The following is an 18990-nucleotide window of genomic DNA, read 5'->3' as shown; positions in this document are numbered from 1 at the left end:
ACATTTGTTCAAAGGGAAAGTCACTCCAGAAAAAAATTTAATGTTTCTATGAAAAACTTGAGAAACACAGCTTTCTGGAAGATCAGAACTTGGCTCTCACATATTTTTGAACCTGTGTATTAATGGCTCAGTGAATTTGCAACTCTTCATACATTGCAGGAATTGATAGAAATGCAAACTGGGTCTTGGCTGAAAGAGATTTAGTTGTGTTTTTCTACACCATGTGAAAAGCAGTTTTGTTATGACCTAGAGAGTTTAATATTCTCTCAGATTCACTAATCATTTGACAGGTTCTTTCTGACTACAGGCCTCTGACTTCCTTTTTTAGAGCATTTGCTTTAGAAATGTAAATGCAATTTGTAATCGCAGATTCTTTCTCTTCCCTTCTGAAATCCACACAGGTATCCTCCAAAGCTTCTTGCCAGTCTGTCTGTCCACAAGGTTTAGGTTCATTCTTCTGACATGAATTCTGCTGGTGTCCCTGTGTCCCCATCTCTGAAACAAGAGAGAAGCCTAACTTGTGTGGGAAACTTGACAACCAAGATGTCCAATGACCTCATGTCAGGATTTCATGAGAAGCTTTACTTTTCTTATGTGTAGAGCCAGTTACCAAACACAGATGCCTGTGCTTCCTCCTCTTCTTAAATTCTTTCCAGGCTTCTGTTTCAGAAATTTTAGTTCATTCTCACTGCCATATTGAATGGTCTTGAATAATATTTTTCTCACATTTTTACCTTGGTTTTACTCCTGTTAAACTTGGGCAACACCTGCCTGCAATGAGCTAATTCTGTCATCTTGCTCTCTGTGTCAGTCCTTCCCATAGTTTTAAACCTTCCAATTAATTTTTTTATGTGGCTACAGTCCTCCAGATAAACAATTTCCATTTTCTTCCTTCACCTGTGACTTGGCATCCACGTCAGGAGATATCCTGACCGCCCACCTTCTTCTGCAGCCTAAGGTTTCCTCAAAGAAGCCTTTGTGCCCGAATGTGAGAAGAGGCAGAGGCTGTAGAAGGTGCAGCTCCACAGTGGACTCACCGTCAGCGGTGTTCTCACTTGACATCCATGGTCACTGCACCTTCAAGGAGCAAAATCCTTCAAGGAGCAAAATCCTTCAAGGAGCAGGATTTTAAACAATATTCTGTCATGAAACTCAACTAATCTAATAAACATGCATGTCCCTGTCTTGTCAGCTACACACATGCCCGAAGTGGGTGACCCCGTTTTGAACCCTCTCTCTCACCTGGAGTGTAGGCCAGACATCAGTGTCCTCACTCTTTGTTGTCATTGTTGTTGGTTTCACAAGCCACGTGTCTGTCCTTAGATAGTTCAGAACCAGAACCTGGGAAACAGGAGATGAATCTCTCCTTTTTTTCTGTTTGCTTTCCTGCTTCTCATGGCCTATGGGGTATTTGGCTGAAATCCTTGGAAGCACAGCCAGAAGTGGATTGTGGGTAAGCAGAGGTGGGTCAAAATAGGGGCCATAGGTGGATGGGGTCTTCAGAGTCAGGATTAGAAATTGTAAAGCCTGAAGTGTTTGGGGGGTTTTAGGCACTGAATAGGTTCAATGGGATGAAGGGATGCCATGCAAAAGAGCTCTTCTGGGGAGTCAATTTGTGGTTGAAAAATATGCATGAGCAGGTGAGTACCTGTTAGTGGAGGAGCAACTGGAGCTGGTACAGGAAAGTGGGGTGCCGATCTCACAGACTTGGGTGGTGTGAGGGGTGAGGCAGCTTTTACACTCTCAGACAAGTGCCCAAACAATGGGACGAGGGAAACACTGAGCGCACAGGGTAGCAGGAGTCATGGGACAGAGGACTTAGCATAAAGGAGAGGGAGACAAAGAGTTGAGAATCCTGTGTGGGTGGAGCAGTAGTCTTGAAAGTGGTGAAAGGTTGTGAGGTTGGAAACACCATGAATGCAGAAGGTGAGCTGAGGTAGTTTAGATATCTGTGCCAGGAAGAAGTTTTGAGTGAAGATGAGTCAGACTAGAAAAAGGGTTGAGGTGAAGACTGTGGAAGGCACAGAACAAAGGTCAGTCTTGGGGGTAAACACCAAATGAATGGCTAGAGATGCCCCGTCTCCAGTTCCAACACAGTAGGGATGTGTGAAGCTGCTCTCAAAGTGCGGTCTGGGGAAACAGATTTCACGGGGCTGGGGAGTGCTGCAAAAAGTCAAATTTAATTCCTGCACCACAAGATGTATGTTAGGTGAGTCAGCAAGTTACCCAGGTCTTAGGGAATTTGTGTGTCAGTGAGTAAAGCTGCCTAGAAATCTGGGGACAGGCAATGGAGTGGCTAAGAGAGTGTGTGTAAGAGGGGACATTGAGGGCTGCAATGAATTTGAGTGAGTGGGGTCTTTTATTCCTTTGTTGACTAGTCAAAGTGAGCTTTCTGTGATTCCACAGGTGAGAGCTATATAACAGGTCACTGGACTGGATTGGTTGATGTCAATGGTCTCAGCCACCTGTCCCTGTCTAACCCAGGATGTATCGCTCCCATCTGTGGTGGATGCTGCTCTCCCCCTCTGACCTTATGTTGGTGGGTGTGGTAGCACCCAGGTCGTGATGAGCAGTTCCAGCTCCCTGGTCACATTGCAGCCCCCACTCAGACTCTCTGTCTTTCCTGAGGCACAGAAACCAGTCTGAAGAGAGGTGTTATTTTTGTAAAAGGCACATCCTTGCTACAAATCCTAGAAATCTGCATGTACAATGTTCAGTCTACTTCCGACCCCGTAGAGAAGTGTGCAGCTGGTTTTCAAAGAGTGTTCTGGGGGCTGCAGTTTTCACATGGCCTGGGAGAGCTGCGAAAACCCAGATCTCACTCACCCTTGTACCTCAAGACATCATTCAGCTGAGTCCACAAGATAGCCCGGCCCCAGGAAGTCTGTGTGTCAAGGACAAAGTCTGACTAGGAGCCTGGGGACAACCAAGGAGGTGGCTGACAGAGTGCGCATGTGAGGGGTGGGACTGAGGGCCAGGATACACTTAAAGTGAGCAGATCCTTTTTCTTCCAGTCAGAGGGGACTCTGTGATTCTACACATACGAGCTATATGACAGGTCACAGTGCTGGAGTGGTCAAGCACAGCCCCTTGTTGGTTACTCTGGAGGGTAAGTGCCTTGTGTCCCAACTACCAGAGCCGTGAAAGTCTCCTAGATGCAGCAGATGCCTGAGTGGTCATGGGTGTGGTTGTCCATACAGCTCAAGCTTTGCTTAAACTGCTGATCGCCGGAGCTGATACTGTCACTGGGTCACTGTCCTCACTGATGTCACCATCTTAGAGCATCATCATCAGCAGGAATATACTTTTATCTATCAGAGCATGTGTCTAAACAACTTAAAAACTTGTCATTTAGCACATCTTTATCAGGAAGGCCTCTAATATTTACAATTAAGGATGACATTAATTGTCGGTCTGTAGGCTTTTTATGACGAGTTTGGGGTGGCATTGACTTGGTGGTTGAACACATCCATTTCTAGTGCTACAAATGGCCAGCTTCCTGTGAAGTCAGTTAGAACAGACTGTCTCAGGTTTGATGTCTGCTTTTGCCATCATAGAATTCTTCATGGCTTTTGAATAAAGATCCCTGCATTTTCATTAGGTATGTACTTTTCCTGGTTTTGCTTCTAGTAGTGACCCTGGTTTGAAGAAAGTGGTTGGATCCTATTGGGGAATGCAATTTTTAATGTGGCCACCAGAGGGTGATACCAACACACTGTAACCTGGAGTAGCTGTAAAGGGATGTGGAGTTTTTTGCTTTTTCACTCTTTTGCCATTACAGGTGTCTAATGAGGAGGACTGCCCTTCCCCCACACCTGCAGCTCACAGAAGGATGGTTCTCCACTACCGATGCATTTCAGAGTTTTAAATTTAAAATATCATAGTTGCCTCGAATGTGAATAGCATTAAACAGACACAATGAAGTCTACACTAGATAATTGTCTTTAAAAAATACCTGAGACAGGGTGTGAAGAATACATGTGTGTTTGTGTGTATGTGTTGGTGATCCAGAAAAAGCAGCTGAGTCTTCATCTCACAGGAGAGAAAACCTTGAATTGGATAATGCCTAAAATTAAAAAAAAAAAAAGGAACCTCGAAGAATGTTATCGAGAGATGTCTTTGGTTCCATTTGGGGAGCTGTGTTTGTTTGGGGCAAACATCTGTACCGTGGCCCAGACAGGGAAGCCAGAACCTTCCTGTGATCACATTCAACAGCACAGACAGAGACACAGGGATTTGCACAGTAACGTCTGGTGTGGTCGCAGATATAAGAAAGAGCACCCAACAGGAGGGGCACTGGAAGTAGCTTTGCTCACACTGTGAGTATCACACTTAGAATAATAACTTCACGTTCCAGCCACAGTGGGAGTTAAAATCTCCTTGGTGTTGCAAGCGATCTCATTAAAAATGCCCCCTTTGGGCATTACACCCTGATTAAGTTTTGTCTGAGAAAGTCAGACTTTTTGGGTTTTTGTGCGCATGCCATTAGAATGGCACTGACATGTTTTTTTGTGTTAGTTATGCTTTTCTTATTAATATCAGAAACATATGATTTTAAAATTATAATCCTCAGTCTGTGATCCAGTATCCTTACCAGTCTATAAATGGTCTGAATTTTTTTTTTAGAATAGTATTATTCACTTAACTTTTTTTACTCATGTTTTTGGAAAAAGATTGAATTTGCAGCTTTTAGAAAGGTCTTCAAAACTGGACCTAAGATTTGCCTCGCAAATGAAACATGCTGCTCCTTCCTGGGAAATGGACACGCTGCACTGGACTCGGGGCACAGCCCCTCTGCAGCCTCTGCAGCAACAGTCGGGGACCCACCAGCAACATGGCCCTGAGTGCTGGGGGCGGCACAGCACACATCTCACCAAACCACTTCCATCTTCTAGAACTGTCACATTTATTTGTTTTCAGAGATTTGGGGATTGCTGTGTTCAGTGTCTGAGTTTTTTTGTATTTTCGAAAGGGTTTATAGAAAATGAGTTAAGCCATTTGGGGGTACATATTTTAGTTATTAAGGGCGCCTGGAACGAAACATGTGCACAACCAAGTTCTTTATCCTCCCAAGTTCTCAACCTGATCCTCTCAGACTCTTTCCCCTTTCAGTCAAGGTCAACTCCATCCTTTCTAGGCTCAGGCCTAAAATCTTGGCATTATTGGTGATGCTCTCACAGTCATCGCTAATCCATCAGCACAGCTGCAGCCTGTTTCCAATGTGTAGATAAAACCATAACACTGAGGTCCAAGCCGACTTTGCTTCCCCATGAGGTAATGTAATAATCTTCTCACTAGTCTTTCTGGTGCCTCCTTTACACAAATAATATCAGTCACACCAGAAGAAGACCTGTAAATCTTTAGAGATGAATTCTTTTAAAACCCAAGTCATTTTTTGTTTCTTTGTTTGTTCCCAAAGCCCTCCTGTCACTTGCATCTCCATCACACAAATTCCAGTTTTTTTTTTTTACCATAGTCAAAAAGGTCCCACATTAGTGCCGCTCGAAGTGCTCATCTACGCAGAAGAGAAAGATTTCACCAGATTCTCAGGGAACTCAGTGCTTCGGGTCTGCAAGTCTCGCCATGAAGATCGTGTCAACGGAGATAAACAGGACACCAAGTGATGTGGTTGATCTTCTTTCTGTCCCAGGCTCTTTAATTTCATAAAAATCACTGTTTGATAGGACTGCCCTAGAAAATCTGGGTCCTGTTTATAGGTTTCCTGTCACTCTTTGTATCCCATCTGTTCTGGCCACAGGGGCTCTCTGACCTTCAAGTACGGCAAGCAACTTCCTGGCCCAGCACTACTGCAGAAGCCATTCTCTCTTCCTCAAATAAGCTTTTCCAGAAATCTCCCTGACCTGTTTGTCCCTGTTCCATATCTTCCTCAAATGTCACAGTCGTGAAAAAATTTCCAGACCATCTTACATGTGAAAGTAATTCCAGACCCACCCATTTTCTATCTCCTCCATCCAACTTTATTATCCTGTAGAGGACCTCTCGCCATCTTAAATGCTGCTTGCTTCTTTTTCGATTATCTTTCCTCATCTCTAAAAGATCAGCTGCACTGGGCCAGGAACTGTCAGGTTTAATTTTGTGTCCCTACATCCTCTAAAATCCTGTGCAGAATGTGAGCTCATCGTATAAAAAGGCAATGAACTCACCTGTTAATAATTGCACATTATAAAGGGAGTAAGATCTCTTCAGCTTTAATGCATATAAAGTGTGACTAATTCCAGCACTGTTAACCTGTAGGAATCATGTAAAGAAGGGCCTCCTTCCTGATATCAATGGCCATGTAACACAAGACAGCAAACTTAAACTTTTACATGACTGCTGTAGTGAAAAACCTGAAAACAAATTCAATCACAGTGAGAAATTCTTCTTATGTTTTCACAAGGTACTAAAGACACAAAATACTGGGCGAAGTTCTCTGGAGAAGGGACACTGGGATGCTGTTAAAGGTCTGTCCTCCTGGGTTATTATGACTCTACCCGGTCTCTGGAATGGCCCTGAGAAATCTGCACTCTTCTCCCACTGTGTTTCAGAGAAAAAGGGCTCACGGGGGAACTGTCCTATAACAAGGCACGAGACCCTGCTGAACTCCTCTGTTGTCCTCTGTACCTACCTACGCACGCTATATGCGTTAGACACATGGGTCGGTGTTTCTACTTTTTACTGAATATTGAGTCTCTGAGACACACCCTGGTTGACATGTGTGGTCTTTTTCCTCTCTGGCAGCACTACTAGATTTTTACACCTCCACAACAAAGGGCGCATTTATTAAAGACGGGATCACTGACTGTCTATAGGACATGATCTAGATATTTTGAAAGGCCATTACAGTTTTACAAGCATATTACATTTCTCAAAGGGCGATGTCTTTACAATTAATAAGATGACACGGTCATTTCATACTCTTTAATGACAAGCTAATTAGTTTGAAAAAAATGAGTATGGAAATTTTAAATAAAGATGATGATTTTCTTATTTGTAAAGAACATGATATTATTTTAATAAATGGCTTTATTAAGGGCAATTTTTCATTTATCAAAAATGAGTCATATTTTTGTAAAAATATTGTTGACATTAAAGATAAAGCAATTATATTCAAAGCCAAAATGATTATGAAACAAAACCAAGAACATCATTTTCTAAGCTAATTTACTGATAAAGAAAGGAAAAGTTGACACCGCGTACACATGAATTAACAAACCAGAGTCAAGCTAACAACTAAGCACCGAGTCAAAAACCAGTTCATCGCCAGCATTTGGAGGCCCCTCTGTGTGCAGTTTTGGCCACATCTACTTCCTGAAACTAAAAGTGACAATTTCCTGAATTTATGTTCTTTTTGATTCTTTATTTACCTCAGTTTTTTCAATTACACTAAATCTAGGGATTGGAAATTAGAGTTTGTCTTCTCAAACTCCCAATGATGTGTGTCCCACACCAAGTGCCAACTTATCCTCAATCTGTCACTCTCTCTGAAGTTGTAAGTGTCAAGCTCGTTGAAATTAGAGTCATTCTTTTTCATCTTTATTTTTACTGGGATAAAAAACACATGCATATAATTTGCCGTTGTGATCATGTTTACGTGCACAATGTTTTTGCAGTTAAGTACATTTATAATGTTGTGTATCCATAAGTACTATTTATTTCCAATGTCATTTTGGCACTTAAACATTTCAGGGCAATCTGGAATTTTCAGATATTTTACTCAGTTTGTAATTAAACCACAGTAATTAAGACTCAATCACTGCTATCGGTTTACAACACACTACCTGAAAATGATATTGTTTTTATTTGATGTGTTTACTTTCTTTGATTGTTGCCTCTATTGCTGATGTCTTCCTCTTTCCCTTCTGGTCACACCTCCACATGGTGCCCCCTTCTTCCCCACAGCCATGGCCGCACTGTTGCCTGGGTGTATGGGCTATGTATGTACATTCTTTCATTAGGTCTATCACCCTCTTTTATCCAGTTCCTCCTCCCTTTGTTCTGACGGCTGCAGTCTTTTCCAAGTACTTGTGCCTTTGTTTCTATTTTGTTTATTAGCTTCCACAAATAAGTGAGATCATATGGTATCTTTTTCCCTGACTGTCTTATTCCACATACAGTAACATGAGTGTATTCTAAGAATTTTCAAACATGTATTCAAAAACTAGGTTTTCTCAGAAGTGTGATCTCTGGTCAAAAGACAGGTTCATTTTTACGTTTTTGAAGAAACCCTGGACTGTTTCCCACAGTGGCTACACCCATCTGCATACTCACACTGAGCCTGTGTTTGTATGTCTGTTGGCCATCAGCAGGTCCTCTTGGAGAAGTGACTGTTCAGGAGTTTTGCTTATTTTTTAAATTGATTGTCTGTCTTCCTGGTGTTGAGTTGTGTAAATTTCTTATGTAGTTTGAAGATTGATCCCTTATCCCGTATATCATTGCCAAATATGTTTACCACACGGTGTGTTCTCTATGCACTTTGTCGATGCTTTCTTTTCTGAGCAGAAGGGTCTTCATTTGATGGACTTTCACTTGTTTATTTTTTCTTTCTTTTCCTTGCCCTGTGAGATGTATCAGAGACAGCATTGCTACACAGATATCTGACATTTTACTGCCAATCTGTTCTTCCAGGATTTTTACACCTTTAAGATTTCACCTGGAAATAGAGATGTTTAAAAAGTTTCACAGGGGATCTGATGCACAGGAGGGGTGACATCATTTTGACAGGTTTTTCACAGTTAGCTCAAGAACACCTGCTCAGAAGGGAAGAGTCAAATGTGAGAGAGAGGCTGTGGGGAAGGCCAATGTGTACCTGACAGGGAGTTGTGGGGAATGCCTGAAACCCAGACACTCAGGCTTGTGCTGCTTTTCATAACACAACATGGGCGTGGGTGTTTGTGTGTGTGGTATTGAGAGGCCGCAGACGTTCTCAGGAAAAGAAAGTACAGGGGAGCTGTACTGGTTCCAAGGGACAGTGGTGGCAAAAATGAGGGCAGGGAGAGGGAGGGTAATGTGCACGGACCCTGCCCCCAAGCCACATGACAAGAATAGTAAACATGCCCCAGAATAAAGCTCAGCACACAGGTAGGACACACAGCACATTGTGTTCTGGCCAGAGGGGCCTGCGAACCCTACAGAACCTTAGGCTTCTCTCAGAGAGGCAGCCACAGAGCAGACAACATATGCCATGGGGTCCCTGTCACTCTCTACCCACAGAGGACGTGTCCACTGGCTAGGGCTCCTGCTGGTTGGTAAGTAGAGGACAGTTCCTTGGGGTAGACTAAGGATCTGACACAGAGACTGGCTGGGGTCTGCTGGGAGGCCAGTGTTCTGAGAAAAGAGGGAAGGATTCTGATTGGACCTGAAGCTAAAGGACAAAGGAGCAGTGTAGGATGAGGGAGGGGGCTCAGAAAGAGGAAAATCTCATAATCTGGAAGTGGTGAGAGGCAGAAAACCCTCAACTGTTGTGCATTTTTTGTTCTTTGTCATGCTGATATACTGATTTATCAGGAAGCACCAGAAAAATTTAACCAGCGGCGTTAGATTTTGTCTTTATCACCACCTCAGAAATGGGCCATAAATCCCAGGACGTACAGACACAGGGATCTCGCACTCACTCAACCCCATGTATTTTCAGACTGCTGCAGTCCCTGAGGTATGAGATCAGACAAGCCCTGCTGTCATCGAGCCCATGTTCTATGGAGGAGAGAGGGACAAGGAAAGGTCTAGATGGGATGTCAGCTACCCACAACAGACATGGAAACAGAGAGTAGGGGCAGATCAGAAAGCAAAGGCAGAGAATCTTTAGATAAGGTGGTCAGCAAAGGTGCCTTTCAAAAATGCCCCTGAGTATCAGGTGGCATCTGGTACAGTGAAGGGGTGAGCAAGACAAACAGCTGGACAAGAGTATTTGAAATTGAAAAAATAAAAGCTTCAGAGGTGCAGAAGTAAAGGGGGCCATGTCTCCGACCTTGACCTGAGAGAGACAGACTCACCTGAAGACCAAGGCTGAGACATAAAGAGACCTGCTCAGGATTCAGGGCCTCATCTTTCCATCCCAAAATATAGATACCAATAATGATGCATTTCTTTTTCTTGTTTCCTAGCCTCACTCTTAAACTTCTGGAGCCAGCCCACCACAGCCCAAGTGACAGCTGAGTTGATCAACGCTCTCGAAGGGAAGGATGTGGTTCTACGTATCCGCAATAAGCCTCCCAATGCAGAACGCCTCACGTGGTATAGGGGGGATACCACTGACAGCAAGCGTATAATTGCATTTCTTGCAGTAAACCAAAGAATCCATATCAGAGGTCCTCCAGATGGACCAGTGATAATAAACTATGATGGGTCCTTGGTGTTAAAGAGTGTCACCATGAAAGATGCAGGAATCTACACCATACTGGTCCAACTACAAGGCTGCAAGAAAATGAAAGGATGTGGACGACTTAATGTATACCGTGAGTGATTGCTCTCTGACCTCTGGGTGTCAGGTGGGGTGAATTCTACTTCACAGGCAGGGCGGATGTACCCTGGACACTACCTCCACTCCCCTCGGCATTTTGATTCAGGGTGGATTTTGGCATTTAATGCAAGATACACAGAGAATGCAGACAAACTTTCTAAGACCTCAGTTCCCTTCTCAAATTTCAGCCTTGTAGACAGTCAATGCAGACAGAAGGATCAGTTTGATGGGAGTAAGTCAACAGAGGGAGATCAGACGAATTTCAGCCTCCTGAGCACCTGCCTATTAACTTGACCTTGAGGATGACTCTGCTGTACCAGGTGAAAGCACAGTCTGGGAGGCCCCCTGAAATTCTTACACAGCTCAGCTCAGAAACCCCTCACAAGAGCCCTGTCCCAAGGATATTGACTCAAAGGACCCTAGGGAGCCTGTGCTAGGTTGGGTTTGGCCTCTTCAGAAGGGCCGAGTGTGTAACAGCTTAATGGGCGCCCAAGTCACAAGGCTCCTGAGGCGGTCATCAGTCATGGCCCATGATCAAGAGCCGCATCTCACCAGAAGTGGAGTTTGGTCAGTCACCTGGGGTTTGTGTGAAGAGCAGAGTTCGACAATGTCCGTGTATATAGCTGACTATTTTGGGGGTCTCAGGAAAGTTCAGAAAATGGTCAGCATCTCCAGAAAGATACTGGGAAAAAAAGATGCTCCTGGAAGGTCCTCACTCACCAGGGATCAGCCCAGGGGATCCTCTCTTGGAGTCGATCAGTAAGAGGTGCCTCTTATTTGAGCAGCTCTTGTCTCCCAAGATTTAGGTCAGATCCTCTAAATACTTTACAGTTGCTACACTGACAACCTGGCGGCCAAATATTCATTGAGAATAAACTGAGGAACAGGGGGATACAGTCAGTGAAGGAGAGTCACACAGACTGTGAGCAGCTGATCAGGGTCCCTCGAGGTCTGTTTGTAGCCATGGACTTAATTTCTCTACCTCTGGTTGGTTCAGATCCTTTCTCTTAGGTGCCTTCACTCCTAGGAATCCATTTTGGTCTGTGAAGGGGAAAAAATGGAGACATAATCTGTTTTTACTCTAGAAAAACTCTATCTTCAGTAACAATCAGAGTCACTGTATGGAATACCCAGGCCTCCCCCTCAGGTGGCCCCTCCCCACCTCCCTGCACTGGACTGGACACCACTTATTTGTCTCCTGTTTTGGTGCAGTCTCTCCCAGCAGATATAAAGGGAAGGACTCTTCTCTCTTATTCTCCACTCTACCCCTGAAACCAGCGCAGGATGAACATTTAACAAGCACTCAGTTGCTCTTGATGAATTAGGAAGAACCAAAAGGTGATTGAAGGAATGAATGAATGAATGAACGAATGATCCAAAATCTCTTCAGAGCCTGGAACCTGGAGGTAGAGTCCTTGGAATCCTCGCCATAGGGAACAGGCTTTCTGTGGTGCCAGGACCTGAGACCATCATCCCAGATCCTTTTCTTTTCTCTGATAAAATAGGACTTGCTATTGGTCTTAGGCCCTGGGGTATTAATAACAATTTTCACACAGAGAAGAATTTTAAGTTTTTTCCAATTTGTATCTCATAGCCACTTAACACAAGTTGCCCACAAGGGCCAGAATTTCAGCAAGTCCATGTTCCCCACTTGGTTTAAGTCAGTGATTCTGCATTTGCACAAGTCCCCACCTGCCCTCAGGGAAGAGAGAACGGCTTTAATGGTCAAGGGCACAGCACATGGTTCTGATGCCATTATCAGCTTTTGCCTGTCCTTTTTCCTCTTTGCTAAATCATTTCTTGGATCCTGCTGTATCATTCATTGGCTCACTGGCTCATTTCAGTCCCATTCACCTGGGAAGACCTGGCCTACCTCTTGGCCCAGAGCCTGAGTAGTGAACTTATCACTGGTTTGCTTCATGTCTCTATGTGTTATTTCTGCTCAAACCCCACCCAGTCTCTAGGATGTCCTGGGAAATAGTGCCTCATAGAAACACACCCCAGCTGGGCCATAGATGTCTGTGCAGCTGGAAGGAAAGGCTTCTGGTCAGGCAGGCCGTCAGGTGGTCAGCAAAGAACCAGGAGAATTGCAGCTGTCTCTCTGAATCCCTGTTTTACGTCTTTCCTTAACCAACACTGATACTTCACTGACACCTTAGAAAGTCTGTAGTTTCCCCCAGATGTGTAGCTGGAGGACATGCATTCTCTGAGTGCTCTGATTCCCAGACATTTTCTTGTGATACGCTGACCGCCTTGTTATTTCTAAGACTCAAGTTGACTAAGAGGTGAGAGGTACCAACTGTGGTTGAAGGAGCTTGTGGAGATACCAAAGGTACCACACAGGGCAATTTTTATTCTCTTACCTGCAGAGCAAAGCTAACCACAGCCCACATCACAAGCACAAATTCAACCTTGACAGTTTTGATTTTCGTTTTTGTAAATAATAGTGGTGTGAGCATCTTTTTCTGTAACTATGCGCCATTTATATGTCTAGTCAAGTGTTTTGTTCCCTTTTTAAATCGATTATTTAGTTTTGTGGTTGTTGTTGAGTTGTAGATGTTTTTTGCATATTCTAATATTAGCCTTTTATTTTTCATATGATTTGCAAAATATTTTCTCACATTTCATGGGTCACCTTTCAAAGTGTCATGTCTTTTTTGATGAAGAGACATTTTCATTTTGAGAATATCCAAACTGTCTATTTTTTTGCCTGTCTTCTTATTGTCATATTCATGAAATCACGGCCAAGTTCAATGTCATAATGCTTCTCTCCATACTTTTCATAAGCATTTTAAAGAGTTAGGTCTAACCTTTAGAATTTGATATAATTTTGACTTAATTTTGTGTACTATCAGGCAGGGATCCACATCATTAATTTCATGTGGATATTGCTGTTCAACAGCATTCATTGAAAAGACTATTTTCTCCATTGAACTCCTGGTGTTTTCTTTTTTTAAAAGTAATTAATTATTTTTTTATTGTTGTTCACCTACATCTGTCTCTATTTTCCTGCCACCACATTCCCCCACCCCACCCACCCCCACCTCCAACCCACAATCCTTCCTCCTTTGGCTTTGTCCATGAGTCCTTTATACACGTTCCTTGATGACCCTTTCCTCCTTCTTTCCCCTGTTATTCCCCTCCTCCCTCCCCCCTGGCTACTGTCAGTTTGTTCTTTATTTGAGCATCTCTGGTTCTATTTTGCCTGAGGTTATATGGGGACAGAGAGGAGCTGCAGCTCTTTCCTTAATCTTGTCCCCTGAACTTAGACAATTGTCCTCCAAATGCCTGGCCCATACTCTGCTGACCTGTACATAAGTCTCTGTGGGCTTTGAGTGGCTGAGATCTCTGAGGAAGCCATGTGGCTGCATGTCAGAAGCCCATTCTCAATGAGTCACTGTCCCTGTTTTTCCACAGCACTTCTGAGTGTGCCCACCCTCCGAGCCAGCACCACCAGAGTCACAGAGAACAAGGATGCTGTGGTCATGACCTGCTCCACAAATGCCCCCGCCATCCAGTGGTTGTTCAATGGCACAAACTTGCAGCTCACAGAGAGATTAACGCTGTCACCTGACCACAGAAACCTCACCATAGACCCTGTCCAAAGGGAGGATGCTGGTGATTACCAGTGTAAAGTCTTCAACCCCGTGAATTCTGCTGAAAGTGCATCCCTTGTGCTGGATGTGAAATTTGAGTGATTCTCCTTTCCCCCTCTATGTTGTTAAACTCTAAATAAAGTAGTTTTTGCAATATTATAATTGATTGTTTCAGAGGGTTAATAGTCCTTAAAGATTTGCATCGAGTCAATAAACACTAGAAAAATGTGAGCCGACATTGTCCTTGTTGTTGACTTAAGGTCACATTTCAGGCCAACCCCCACCTTGGTTTGGTCTCATGTGTGCCATGTCCACAGAGGAGGGGTCGTTGTGACACTGTGTCCCTCAGAGGGTGGGCAGTAGTTGTGTGATAACAAATGAGAGAAGGTAAAGAGCTTGGAGAATCTGAGCTCTGTGTCTTGTTCATGAACACATGTGGAGGGCACCTGTTGTAGTCAGTGGGAATGGACCAGAGGACAACATTGTGAGTAGCAACACTGATTTTTGTGTTTCTCTTTGGTGCCTTTCAAAAGATTTCTAACATCTCTTGAGTACTCTTCCTTCTACGCCAATAAAATTATTTACATGAGTTCAGTACATTTCTGTTTTTTTTGTTAATAAGATGTAATTGGGAACTTTGGTAATAAAACCAAGGCTTTAGTTCAAATGCTCTAGTTCAGACTGGTGCCCATGGAATTTGAAATGACCTCATGCTTAATAGAACTAAGCTTGACGTCTTCAGACTTTTGGTAGCTCTTGCAGAAAAGACATCACCCAAAGCTGGTGAAATGAGGTGAAGTGTTTGGGTAATGCTTCCTAACTTCAAGACGCTGTTAAAACTCCCATCATATTTTTCATGGGAGAACCCTCATCAGAGCAAACTGTGTGGTGAGTGTCAGTTGCTGCACTTAGGTAACTAATCAGGCTAAACCAGGTGACACCAGCCATGTTGTGGGGTCAAGAACACACTTCTTCCTTAGTGATTAATTTTGATGAATGGGAAAGTGACTGTAGAGATATTTATAATGTCTGAATGGAAATCTCCAGAAGCACAGGCTTCTGGGAGATCAGGTTCTGGCTCTGTTCAGGGAGTCTCAGGTATTTTGCACCTCTTTATAAATTGCAGGAACTGATGTAGATGCAAATTATGTCTTGGCTGCAAGAGACTTAGTTGTGTTTCCCTCCAGTGTGCAGAAAGCAGGTTTGTTATGACCCAGAGGCCCTTGTGTTCCCTCAGAGTCGTTAACCTTCAGACAGGTCCTTCCTCATTGCAGGCAGGCCTCTGACCTCCATATTTTAGAGAATTCTCTTGAGAAATGTAAGTGCAATTTGCAATTACATTTTTTGTGCCCTTTGGAATACACACGAGTTTCCTTAAAATTATTTTGCTAGTGTTATGATTCAGAGACTATCTATCAAAAGGGCCTGTGCCCATCTCTTAAAATTTAATCATCCCGGTGTCCCTGTGTCTCAATTTCCGTGGGACGTCCAAGCATAACTTGCATGAGGACCTGCAAAACCATGATGTAAGAAGGCCTCCTGTGAAGATTTTAAGAATAGTTTTACTTTTATTTTTTCTTTCAGTTGGCGGCTCAGTTTGTTTGAAATTATTTTAATTACTGATATGTTTCTGTTTAAACATTATCTTTCATTGTTTTTTATTATTGTTCAAGTACAGGTGTCTCTATTTTCCTGCCACCACTCCACCCAGCCCACACATATCCCACCTGCCACCCTCAACCCTACACCTCTTTGTCTTTGTCCACGTGTCCTTTATACATGTTCTTGATGACCCTTCCTATTTTTCCCCCCGTTATCCCACTCTCCCCTCCCCTCTTGTTATTGTTAGTTTGTTTTTTCTTTCAGTGTCTCTGGTTATATTTTGCTCGCTTCTTGGTTTTGTTGATTAGCTTCCACTTATAGGTGACGTCATATGGTATTTGTCTTTCACTGCCTGGCTTATTTCACTTAGCATAGTGCTCTCCAGGTCCATCCATGCTGTCACGAAAGGTAGGAGCTCCTTCTTTCTTTCTGCTGCATAGTACTCCATTCTTTTAGAAATCTTTGGTAGTTTCCAGTGTATACATCTTCCACCTCCTTGGCTAAGCTTATTGTAAAGTACTCTAGTCTTTCTAAAGGTATTGTAACTGGAACTGTCTTCTTAATTCAATTTTGAGATATTTATTGTTGATGCAAAGAAATGAAATTATGCTGTTGGTCTCCTACAACGGCCCTGAATTTGTTAATTTTAACATTTTGGGGGGCGGTGGATGAAATCTTTAGTGTTTTCTACATGTAACCTTATGTTGTCTGTTAAAATAGATCATTTTCTTTTTCACTTTCCTATTTTGATACCTTTATTATATGTTTCTGGCTAATTGCTTCAGCCATCTTTCAGTACAATGTTGAGTAAGTGGGGAAAGAAGCATTTTTTGTATGGTTCATGATCTTAGTAACATTTTTGGTGTTTCTCCTTACAGTACTGTGTTAGCTGTAGGCTTTCAAGCATGACATTTAACATATAGAGTAGTTTCCTTCCTTGTCTGCAGTCCTTGTCTTTTACCAAAACCATAACCACCTCTCTCTAGAGATTTACTTCATGGTGATTTTCAGTTCATAGGCCAAGAAAGTCAAGTCACATAGGATTGAGAAATTACTTAGATTACACGTCTCAAAATCCAAGATTATGAATATTGTGTTGGTTCATCTTTCTTTCCTCATAAAGTATTTAATGAGGTAAATGTCTTTTCAATTACAGTAAAGTTTCATGGTCCCCAGAGACTTATAGAGGTGGTAAGCCTGCCTTCTTGGACATTTATGGAAGTTTACATGAGGAGTGTGACCTGAACGTTTTTGAAGTCGAGAAACATCTAGGAAAGAGTCAGTAAAAGCTTACGAGAAAAAAAATTTCCTGTGATACTGTGGCCAGAGGATGACACATGGGGTGGGAAGAGGTTTCCTGTCCTGGCAGTACAGAGCTTTCACAGGAACAAGTCAGGGGTCACCCTGGAGTAATCTGGCATCAGAGAGAAGGTGCCATCCACTTTTTATACATTGTCATCTCAACGATGACAATGGCCACTCTGTGGAGGTCAGGACCGTCCCCTGGTGAACTTTACAGAGATACTTATATACTATGAGTGGCTGAGATCGCTGAGGAAGCAGCATGGCCACAGGTCCCAAGCTCACTCTCAAAAAGTCACATCATATGTTTCTCCACAGAGCCCATGAAAATGACCATCCTCATAGGCAGCAACACTACGGCCACGGAATATAAGGATGCCATGGTCATGACCTGCTGCACAAATGTGATCTCCACACAGTGATTGTTCAATGGCCTGAGTCTGCAGCTCAGGGAGAGCACTGATGTGTCCTGGTGTTCCAGAGGGGACCCCCACAGGGTCTTTTGTGCTCTCGGTTCTTCCCACGACGGTATTCAGGACTGTGGCTCTCAATGCCATAGTATGGAAAAAAGGAAAGGAATTGTGTAATTAAAAGACATACAGGTTTACAATAATGGCAGAATTCTGCCATTAAATCTCACTCCCTTCAGAAAACAAAGATAGACCCACAAACACACCATTCTGCCCTCTCCCCTTTGTCTAGTCAGGCCAGTCTCAGAGCATGCCAGTCAGAAGTACTGCCTTCCAGAAGAAAAAAGAGAGAAAAACTGAAGTCTGCAGCCCACATGTCCTGGTTCCTCCCCATAATCTGTGCCTTGCTGGGCAGGTCTCCCTCGGTTTCCAACACCATCATCTGTGTCTGCGAGATCTCCAGTTCTTAATCCAAAGCCATGTGGGACCTCCTCATGGCCGGCTGTCGAGAGTCTTTTCCACTCCTTTTTCCCCCCGCATGGTCCTGCCAGGTCCCTCATTTTCCCCATCACAGGTGGCGGCCTGCCTTTTGTGTTTAAATGCCAGCCTTGATCCTCCTCCATAACCCATTTCCAACTCCTTCTACAACTGGCTATACCTGCCAGCACTCCCATAGTTTCTGCATTTGTCAGCTGCCCTAGTTAGTCCAGGCAGGCCTGGCCCCGTGATGCAGAAGCTGCCTCCAAGCTGCTCTTGCAGGCTCACAGAGCCCCTCGGGATACACCCCATCGTGGCTAAGAGTCATGCCCATCTCTCTGGCTCTGCCAAGGCAAAGGTTTTAATATTAGTACAGCAGTGCCCAAGTTCCCCTGTTACACTGGCACAACAGAATCTTCATCATAGACCCTGTCGAATAAATAATGCTGAGAATTACCAGTGTGACGTTTCCAACCACATCAGTTTCCTCAAATTCGATGTAATATATGAGTGACACACCTCCCCGCTCTATGTTATTAAATGAGGATTTCTTTTTTGCATTTTTAATATATATTTTTTGAGGTGGAAAGTCTGGAGAAGACTTTCACTGAGCCAATAAATACTCAGAAATGTGAGCTGACATTGTCATTATTGTTGACCTAAAGTCATATTCCACACCTGATTCCACCTCTGGTTCGTCTAAGATGATCTTTACCGTGGAAGTGACACCATGTTGCTCCGAGGACAAGCAGGGGTCTTGTGATGACTGGTAGGAGCACATGATAGGCTCGCAGGATTCTGAGCTCAGACCCTTCTACTTGTGGGTGTGTGGAGGGCACCTGGACACAGTTTTGAACAATGGAAATGGACTAAAGGACACCCATGTGGGTAGCGACACTGATCTTTGTTTCAATATTTGATTTCCCCTCCAGATTTTCCAGTGTGTTTGAGCATTTCTGTTTTCACAACAACAGAATTATTGGCCAAAAAGGACAGAGTTCACCGTGACTCTGTCCTTTTTGTTAATGGGATAGGATTGCAAACTTTCTTAATACAGCCAAGGCTTTGGCTCCAATGTCCTTGTTAAGAACGATGGCCACAGAATAATTAGAAGTGACCTCACCCTCTCATAAGCTCAGACGGG

The 18990-nt window shown here is 43.5% G+C and overlaps 1 protein-coding gene across 1 annotated transcript; it reads left to right on the top strand.

The window, feature by feature from the left end:
* Window positions 1–9113: 9113 nt before the first annotated feature.
* On the top strand, window positions 9114–14383 carry LOC123480647 (cell adhesion molecule CEACAM21-like). Its single transcript, XM_053915931.1, has 3 exons — window positions 9114–9248; window positions 10104–10454; window positions 13877–14383. The coding sequence occupies exons 1-3, from the start codon at window positions 9185–9187 to the stop codon at window positions 14155–14157; spliced, it is 696 nt and encodes a 231-aa protein (XP_053771906.1). The 5' UTR covers window positions 9114–9184; the 3' UTR covers window positions 14158–14383.
* Window positions 14384–18990: the final 4607 nt, after the last annotated feature.

This window comes from Desmodus rotundus, chromosome 12, assembly GCF_022682495.2.
Source record: "Desmodus rotundus isolate HL8 chromosome 12, HLdesRot8A.1, whole genome shotgun sequence".
Classification (NCBI taxonomy): domain Eukaryota; kingdom Metazoa; phylum Chordata; class Mammalia; order Chiroptera; family Phyllostomidae; genus Desmodus; species Desmodus rotundus.
This window is presented reverse-complemented; position numbering and strand designations above follow the sequence as displayed.